General features: G+C 48.9%; 1 protein-coding gene across 1 annotated transcript in view; it reads right to left on the bottom strand.

The window, feature by feature from the left end:
• Nucleotides 1–7,919, bottom strand: part of LOC104493157 (solute carrier family 23 member 2-like) — a gene marked incomplete at both ends in the record, with an annotated part of 10,817 nt that extends 2,898 nt beyond the window's left edge. The window contains 4 exons of the mRNA XM_010135787.1: nucleotides 1,005–1,186; nucleotides 2,520–2,679; nucleotides 6,352–6,509; nucleotides 7,773–7,919. Coding sequence (XP_010134089.1) covers nucleotides 1,005–1,186; nucleotides 2,520–2,679; nucleotides 6,352–6,509; nucleotides 7,773–7,919 — 647 coding nt within the window. The remainder of the gene's footprint in view (nucleotides 1–1,004; nucleotides 1,187–2,519; nucleotides 2,680–6,351; nucleotides 6,510–7,772) is intronic.
• Nucleotides 7,920–9,892: the final 1,973 nt, after the last annotated feature.

The following is a 9,892-nucleotide window of genomic DNA, read 5'->3' as shown; positions in this document are numbered from 1 at the left end:
CAGCAGGAACACCTCAGGCTTTAGCATTTGTAACCCATAAATGTTTCAGGCTTTCTAAGTACATCCACGCCTTGCCCAGTGATGACCTGTGTATGCACCATCACCAGGGAGCAAGTGAGCACACACCAGACCAGTTTCTTGAGGCAACAGCAGGTATTGCCCATCATGGGGACTTCGGGACGTGATGGGGCTGGACAGCAGGGCTGAGACCACATGGCTCATATCTTCCACCTTCTCCATTACTCCTCTCTCCCTTTCCCTAATGGCACCCATGGAGCATGGAGGAGGCAGCAACAGAGGACTCAAACTTAGACAGCTCAGAGCGCAATGATCAGGTTGGGGCTAAGGTGTCCAAGTCATAAAAGAAAGAACTGTGATTAGCATGGATAGAAGATGGGACAGAAATGACAGAGAGGACAGAAAGGGTGACAAGGGTTGAGAACGGGCACACGATGGAGGACTGGGACCCTATTAATTGAGCAGCACAGTTGGGCAAAGAGGTCAGGCAAGGGACCGAGGTTAGGAGCCAGTGGTTGGAGAAGGCATGCAGAAGAATGAGATAGTCCAAGCAAGGAATACCTCACTCTGAGTGCTCAACTTTGTCATTTTAGGAATGTCTTTTTAGCTTAAATAATGGGTGTCTAAGACGGTGTGTGTAGAAAAAAGTGATGGAAACTGCCTCCAGGAACCACACACAGGAAAGACTTCTTTCTCTACCAACCTACAAACTTCAGATTTTCACAAAATCAGAGTTTTTAAGTCATTTGGGGGTTTTGCTTTATTGCTGAGGGCTCTAAGATCCTAAGAGGGGTGGGTGGGTGTGTGTGTGTGTGTGTGTGTAAAATTACGCCATAATGCTGTCTTGCATAAGCCTGCTGCATGTAAGTGCGCAACAAATAACCTTGAACCCAGGGGAACCCTGCTACATACCATGACAAGTGGTTTCATACTAGAGGTAGGTGGTTTGTGTACGCTCAGCTTTCTCACAGGAAAGTGACACTTACATGAATGCTATGCCCCAGTGCTGCCCAGCCTCATCCCCAGCCGAGTCAAAGAGAGGTAGGGCAACCAAAGTGATGGTGGGGGCAATTGTCAGGGGGCCGATGAACCTCATCAGAAATCCAATCAGGCCAGAAAATCCAACGAAGATTTGAAAGCAGGAAGCTACAATGATAGCTCCTTGCACCTGGAAAAATGGAGGAAGACAGCAGAGGTTGAAAGGAGCTCTACCTGTTGAGCCTCTCCTTCATAAGGCAGTGCAAAACTCATGTGAGAGTTAAGCTCAGTCTCCGGTGACATACCAGCATGGAGACTTCGCACTGAGTAAAGCAAAGCCCAGCTGAGTATTATGTGTGGGGTAGGATCATCAAAGTACCAGCACACCAGCTCTCCCTTAGATGATGGATTTAGTCCTCACCAGGGATAATTTTGTTCCAGTGATCCCCTCCTTCCTGGCCTCTTGGGCCACCCAAGCATGCATCAGCTTCCCTGCACTCTCTCTTCCTGCTCCCCCAGAATGCAAGGGAAAAGTTCTTGCCCCAAAAGCAGGAGCAGGGCAATGGTCTCCACTCATCTCCCATCTGAGAAGGGCTTGGGGCAATTCAGCACCCTGGTAGGGCAGATGAGCCATTACAGCCTCTGGTTTTTTTCTGAGTTTCAGTTTCTATCCAGGGACACATTTATCACCCTGAACTTTCCTGTGTTTTACAAGCACTGCTAAGTAGCCAGCAATTACATCCTGAAATGTTGTTAGCTGGTCAGTCAGCTCCAGGCTGACTCAGGGAACTCAGGGATGAGGCTGCTCTCTGCCTGCTCAGATCTGATGATAAACACAGGCTGGGTCCTCTGTGCTGCTCAGATCTTTCCCTCCCCTGGCTCCAAAGAGAAAAGAAACACAGACCAGGGTGAAACACCCTGCCTGAAAAGAGAAGGCAGCAGTACCCTACTGCCCTGTCCTGTGCCGCGCAGCAAATCCTTCATGAGCTCACAACACTTCCTGAGCACTTTGCAAAGCACCACAAAGTATGGATTGACAGAGGCTAATTTAGCCACTTACTCAGATAAGGCAACAGACAAAGGGCAAAGCAGTGAGATCACGGACTTCTCCTCCACTCTTTTGACTACACAAGACTGCACTTTTCCTTAATGTTTACAGTAAGTTTTGCCCTCACATTTCCTTTTACTAGGTTTCCAATGCTTAGACAGGGTCCTTGGAAACATCTTCTCTCCCTTCCTTCCTCAAGGCTAACCATGCTTCATGGAGAAAGGATCTGGCTGGACCACTAGAGACTTCGCAGGCATCATAAATCTTCTGAGAATTGCATGTCCCCTGATCTGCAGCAGCAAAGCCCTTGCTTTTCTGTCAGAGACTACATGCTTAGGAAGCTGCAACAAGGTGAGGGCCAGGGTCCATTGTGGGTGGTGGGTTCTCCAGCACTGATGGCCCTACCACGGTCAGGTGCTTTTCTAAAAGCAAACAGTCTTGATACAGAGCAGGTGCCACTGAAAATGTAATATACCTCTCGCATCCGCGTCTGCCAGACTTCAATGAACTCTGGTGAAGAGGCATTCACCAGGGTGGCATTCTGCGTCCAGGCGGGGCATTTCCACTTCGGGAGAGACAGCATGGCCAGGGTGGGGGTCAGGAATGCAAAAGTCCCTCCTTGAATAATAGGCAACCTGGAAGGAGAACAAAGATGACTAGAAATGCTAGAAACCCAGCTCCAAAGTGGTGAGATAAAGGAAAGCAAAATAAATTTAAAAATTGGTCTGCCCGTGGCATCTGGCAGTCTGTCTTTTGAGTTGTTCTGGCAGGTCTCCATCGCTGACCACGGGTGGGAGTTGCTGCCCATTGCACTCAAAAGCAATGACCCAGGGCAGGGCAGAGCTCAGATTCAAACACCGGCAATGGAGGAGCACATCTGCGCTGGGGTCAAACTCTGCTACCCCACATCAAGGAAAAAGTATTCCTTCTAAGGTGTGGCTAGACCGTGGAGCTGCACAGAGTAAACCAACAACCAACAGAAAAAGCTGGAGTGAGGGAGAAGACCAAGGAGCAAAGATGGTGAGACTTCAAAGAAAAGTTCAGCATTGACCTAGGCCCAAACCTTGCTAACATCCAGTTGCTTTGTCTGTCCCCGTCAGCTGCCTCAGTTTTCTTCACAACCTGCTCATGAACACAAGGCCATGCACTGACTAACCCCCACATCACAACCATCCTCAGACAGAGGGCAGTGGAAAATGTGACTTGGCTTTTAGTACAATATTTTAAAGCTAATGCCCCTGCCCAGTTTCCACTGATACTGGAAAGGCGACCTGCATGGGTAGGGCTCAGAGTGCTGGCTGGGCCCCGTGTGTGTCCTTCCTTAGAGTAACACGTGCTCTGGAAACCCCTCAGGTGCGCAAGGAAGCTCACACCTCCAGAGGGGCTCAGCACTGGCTTTGTACAGAGCCTTGTACAGTGGAGCTGCTGCTCCTGTGAGCTATGCCAGCCTCTTCTCCTTCCACGCAGGGAGCAATGGAGACAGAGGAACCACCACAGGCATTAAGCCTCCATTGCAATGCAAGTTATTTTGGATGTTCCTCTAGCCTGCTTGAAAAATCCAGAGATGCCTGAGGGCACAGGCTGGAACAGTAGCTGAACAAGCTGAGGGTAACATCCAAGGTGCCTTGGCTTCCTCCATTTAGAAATCTTCCCTGGGAGGAGCCCTCACAACAACCTCTTCTTCCATGAGGAGGTCTCATAGCCCCTGCTATGAGCAGCTATGAGCAGCAGGGCAGCGAGTTGGGTGAGTGCTTTGGCAGGGCACAGATTTCCCAGGAACCAAAGGTGTTTCCACCGTTCTCTGGAAAGCACTGGAAAATAAGAGATGGCACAGCTGTAACAGCACCACGTCTCTATCGCCTAAAAGAAATATTTATACTCATGCCATGTGCAACCAAAGTACTGTCGTAACTTTGCCAGTAAGTTATATCTGAATACCAGTCATCCGTGGAGTCACTTATTTACGGCATTCAGCCAAACATTACAGCTTTCAAAGGATTTCGCTGAACAAGACAAAAAAACCAAACAAAAGGAAACAGAGATGGCTCAGTGCCACCACTGCTGAATTAACAATAGATTTATAGCCCCCACTGTGTTGGCCTTCAAGCTATTTCACAGCGGGTGCTGGCATGGGTGGGCTCAGAGCAAACTGGAGTGCCGAGGCAATGCGTATGGGGCATGATGAGGTCTTCCCAGGGAAAGCAGCAGGTTTAGAGAAGGAAAAGTTATGCTGTGATCATCACTACACAATGTCCAAGCATCTGCTAAGGGAGGCTTATCATAACGGCAAGTGACTAGTGTCTCCCTTCAGGAGCCTCTCGGATAGTCTGTCCACTGACCGTCTGGGACCTGTCATTGCTTTTTCATGCGGTGTAACACAACCGAGCTGCAGGTTGCAGTGGGTTGGGCTTTTCTCTTGGCTACTGCTCTTGGAGAGCTGCTCCTGAACCTCACTCACTCCTGGTGGGAACATTCCCCTCTCCATGGCCAGTTCCCATGCATTCATTCATGTGCCAACATTGTCTTTGAACCAAAATGGTTCTTCCTGCCTGATCCCCCCTATTTCTCTCTCAGACTAGTTGCTGGCTGCAGCCATACCCCTCTGAGCCACCACTTTGTCAGGCTAACCAGGCCAACCTCTGTAAGATGAACAGTCCCCCTTCCCCATGCCACATTAACATATCGTCTCCATATCTCTTTGCCTCTGAATTAGTCTTCTAGCATATGGACACTGGGAACTGTGCAGAGTGCTTAGCTGAGGGGTCCCCAGGAAAAAGCATCTCCTCCAACTTGTATTTACCACTTTCCTGGCTATCTTGTTGGTGACTTACTTATGGTTATCACCTACTACAGGGTTTTAGAAAACAGAAAAAGGAGAAAAAAAATTGCTTCCAACTGTCTCCTCAGGCTTGGTTTGCCACCAGCCACACTGCAGGCTGAGTCTGACCTTTCCATCAGGAATGTCCTCACGCATCATAGTTGGAGCCAGCAACAAGGCAATTGCGACCTCAGCGCAGCAAAAGTCATTCAAGCTTATCCTACGGGAACAGCTCCTTACCACTTAATTTGATCTGTTGTTCCTCATTCAGCTATTCAGCCAAGAGCAGCCATGCTGTTCTTTCATCCTCCTACAAGAGCAGGGGATGTCACAGCTCTCAGATATTCACCAAGGCATTTGTGAGGTGCCTGGGAGGACTCCAGCCTGAATCACACCAGCAGCCACAGCCATGGCCGTGCACCCCAGCATGAATTTAACCAAGCTGAGAAGAAACAGATTCTCTCTTTTTCATGGCCAGGGCAGCCCCCTCCTACACTAACCCCACAGCAATGTAGGAAAAGTGCAGCCCCCTCTGGGAAGAGGTTTGCCTACAGCTTCTTCTTAAGACAGGCAGAGATGGAAAAGTTACGCTGGGGGAAGAAACAGGAAGAGTAAAAAGATTTTGTGGAGTTGACAATCGACCAGTGATGTGTTGGTAGAAGAGTTTTAACTGGGTCCCTCAGATTTGGAAGCCAAAGAATGTGTGATTTTTGCCTTTGAAGCAAGAAACACAGGTTCCCACAATATTGGAGTTACAAACAGCCTATGGAAAGAGAGAGGCAGCCCAGAATTATGACAGGGAAGATAAAATAAATTTTGCAAGGTTAGCAAAGATACAAGGTCTTTGTGGCAAGGGGCAGTGCTTGAAGTCATGTCTCTTATTAAGTACTTAATTTTCTGGGTAGTGAATGCAACCCCATGATCATCTCCTCACCACCAGCTATTCAACAGCTCAGCAACAAAGAGGATTTACCTTGCTTACATTCAGATCGTGCCGTGAATCCTTGAGCATGGGAAGTAGTACCGCTTAATGGGATATGCTGCAGAGCTCCTCCCTGAGGCCCTAAGAGCAGATGGGCTCTGATTTCTCCTTGTTATTCCCTGCCCCAGAGTTTCCTACAGGTTTTGTGCTCCCTTGATCCTGGGCCCAGATCAGGAGGGTCCTGACTCAGCTGGAGGATCCCTGGGGTAAGAAGCAAGCAGATACTGCTTACCGCATGTTTCAATGCTTTATCCTTTTGTAGGAGGGATTCCTTATAAGCTCAAACCAAGATGCATCAGGAGATACAAAGGTCAGAATAGTGAGGTAACCCTGCAAAGCTATCACTTACAGTGATTTCAGGATGATTCAGCATGCGTCCCGATTGCCCAAGGGTAGCAAATGACCCTCACTCATAGATAAACTCTACAGCAGACTGGTGGCTGGGCACAAAGTAATTGCATCTACAAACTGTTTTGTCACGTGTCCCATTTCTTGCATTTGGCTTACCTGACTCCAAAGAGGACTTGCAGCAGGGTGCAGATCCCTGAGACAAAGAAGATGGTGCTGATCAGGTGGCTCTGGGTGAGGAGGTCATGCTGGAGGCAAAGCTCTTTGGAGAGTATCAGCGGGATGGCTACGAGACCTCCCATGGCTGTCAGGAAATGCTATGAGCCACAGAGAAAGACTGGGTGAAGAAGGAACAGAACTAGATGCATATTAGTCCCATGTTATTGAGGGGAATCTAAAAGTAACTCACAGGTTTGTTTTTGGGTGGTACTGCTATTACCCGTTCTCTTTTTTGGCAACATTAATGCTCTGCTAGGGACTGTTCCAAAGCACCTACAAGAACTGCAATGCACCCCCACAAACTTCTCCCACTTTCCATGCCCAAATTGTGGTGCTCTGGGCTTCCTAGTTCACTGTCAGGTGCACCAAGTTTCTCCCCAGCACTTGCAGACAAAGTTGGTGGAGCTGCTCTTCCAGAAAGGTGGTCTCATCCCAAGGTGGGGAAGAGAATGGTCAGGCAAAGTGAATGAAACTGTTTCAGCCCATCTCATTTGCACCACAAAGGATAACAAAAAGCTGACAAATAGGAGCTACCCATTCTTTGCTACCAATAGCTTTTCTCATACAGTGCAATTATGGATAACCATAAAAATTGGATAAATCAGGCATTGCATTTTTTTAGAAGAGTCACTACAATGACCTTCAGCTAATTACTAAATGTGGAAATAATTTTTCGATCTTTTTGCTTCAAATATTAACCTTAATCGTGCTAAGCAAGGGGCAAGGCAAGGTTGTTTCGGTCAGCATCACTTCCCAGTTCTAACCTCAGAGCACCACACTGCAGTGGTGGAACTCAGAAACCCAGTGTGGTCATTAGAGGCATGTTTTATTAAAAACATGATGCAGATGTGTTCAGAAAACCTTAATATAATCTACATCTAAGATGACCTTGTAAGGAAACAAAGTACAAAATGCCCACCAACCTCCAAGCACAGACCATTGTTACCTTCATCACTCCAAGGTCTCTCTTCCCTGAGGCTCTGTACCCACCATGGCATTGGTGGCATTGGGTCATTTAGCACACCTGGGCGCAGATGCCATCCAAAGCAGTGTGGCCCCTTCGGCTTAATTTTTAGTGCTGTGGGAATGCAGAAGTCTAGAAGCCCTTAGACATCTGGCTAACTTCAGCCAAGATATCTGACTTGTTCTTATTAAGTGTCTGGCCCCAGCCCGGGGAGCTCTGCTGGTGCTCAGGAGGAGATGGGAAGGACTTCAGGTCACTGAGGTCCAGCCCCACAGCTCCAGTCAGGCCCAGTGAAGTTAAAGCACTCCCAAATTCAGGTTTCACCCCCATTAACCAGCTGAACAGCCATTAAACTTCCACCCACCCCCAGCCTCCACCTGCTCTGCCCCCGTCACACCTGAATGCCCAGCAGGATGCACATGTACCAGGGGGGCACATCTGTGACAGTGTAGACAAGCTTGCTGCTGCTGTAGCCCTTGTTCCCGACTTTTTCTGGGCCCCAGGTAGCACGGTCCTTCGAGGAGTAGTGGATTGCATCTTCACCCTGGCAAGCAGCAGAGACCATTTGTTAGCCACAGTCCAGCCCCACAGGTGCCCAGCAGCTGCCTCTGTTGTGGCTGCACTCCACATCTTATGGGAGCTCCACACATGTGGCTATCAACAAGGCCAGGATTAAAAAGAACAAGTGGGGAAATCAAAATGTAGGTAAAAGAACACCTATGGAAATTTTTTAATGTGCATGTGTTTGTCTAGACCAGAACAAACATTAGAGGATGTCTCAACCTCATAGGGACATCCGGACAAAGCACCTTAGTATCATTAATGTCTAGCTAAGGACAGAGGAACTACAGCCAGAAGCAAGAAAGAGCATGCAGTGAGTTAATCCATGAAAGCTGCACTGCCCACTTGTCAGTGCCCCTCCCAGCTGTCCCACCCAAACAGTGTGTTTGATAAAACACGCTAAAACAACTTAGCTGTCATTATTACAGAGTAGAAGCATGGTTTATGTTTCTTTCTCTTCCCTTAAACCTTCTCATGCCTATCACCTTACATTCACCCTTACTAATGTTCTGCCTTGATAACCACACCTGTATTTTGTCTTACCAGAAAACCTCTCCCCTACGGAGTAACTGGACAAAACACAGGGACACCAGCAGATGGAGAGTCCCAACATCTGTTTCAAAGGAGCTGACTCAAAGCAGCGCTACAGGGGTGCTGTCTCAGCTCTGTCACCTGTGGTGGGGAATGGCACCTGGAGGGATGCCCCAGGCTGGGGGCAGCACTGAGGGTCAGAAATCAGCCTGAGGACCTGGGACCTCAGGGAGGTGGCAGGGTCTGAAGTGGCTCTCCAGGAAGGCATGGGTCATCTCCCAGGCAGGCAGAAGCCCAAGGGCTCCCCAGGTCGCTGTACTCCTTTGCAGAGTTTATTTATACAAAGACACGTTTTGCCAAGGAAAGCAAAATATTGCTTTGCTTCAGTTGCTGCAGCTTTTAAGCTAAGTAAATGCCCCCAGTTGTCCACTCCCCCTTCACAGAATTGTTTTGGTTGGAAGAGACCTTTAAGAACATGAAGTTCAACCGTACACCCTGCACTGCCAGGTCACCAGTAAACCATGTCCCTCAGCACCACATCTACATGTTTTTTAAATACCTCCAGGGGTGAGGACTCCACCACTTTCCTGCGCAACCTGTTCCAATGCTTCACAACCCTTTCGATGAAGAAATGTCTTCTAATATCCAGCTTAAATCTCCCCGGCACAACTTGAGGCCATTTCCTCTCATCTTGTCACTTGTTACGTGGGAGAAAAGACCAATCCCCACCTGGCTACAACCTCCTTTCAGGTAGTTGTAGAGAGTGACAAGGTCTCCCCTCAGCCTCCCTTTCTCCAGGCTAAACAACTCCAGTTCCCTCAACTGCTCCACACAGGACTTGTTCTCTAGACCCTTCACCAGCTTCGCTGCCCTTCTCTGGGCACACTCCAGCACCTCAATGTCATTCCTGTAGTGAGGGGCCCAAAACTGGACACAGTATTCAAGATGCAGCCTCACCAGTGCTGAGCACAGGAGGACAATCACTTCCCTGCTCCTGCTGGCCACACTATTGCTGATACAAGCCAGGATGCCGTTGGCCTTCTTGGCCACCTGGGCACACTGCTGGATCATACTCAGCTGGCTGTAGACCGATGCCCCCCAGTCCTTTTCGGCTGGCAGCTTTCCAGCCACTCTTCTCCAAGGATGGCGTGGTTTTCTGGCCCGTCTCCAGCCACTCCCCCCCAAGCCTGTAGCATTGTAGGGGGTTGTTGTGACCCAAGTGCAGGACCCAGCTCTTAGTCTTATTGAACCTCATACCACTGCCCTCAGCCCTTCGATCCAGCCTGTCCAGATCCCTCTGTAAAGCCTCCTGACCTCCAAGAAGATCAACACTCTCACCTAACTTGGTGTCATCTGTGAACTAACTGAGGGTGCACTCAATCTCCTCATCCAGGTCATTGATAAAGATGGTAAAGGAGGACAGGT

This window comes from Buceros rhinoceros, unplaced genomic scaffold (assembly GCF_000710305.1).
Source record: "Buceros rhinoceros silvestris isolate BGI_N320 unplaced genomic scaffold, ASM71030v1 scaffold3725, whole genome shotgun sequence".
Classification (NCBI taxonomy): domain Eukaryota; kingdom Metazoa; phylum Chordata; class Aves; order Bucerotiformes; family Bucerotidae; genus Buceros; species Buceros rhinoceros.
Note: the sequence above shows the minus strand (reverse complement) of the source record. Positions and strands in the feature narration are given on the sequence as shown.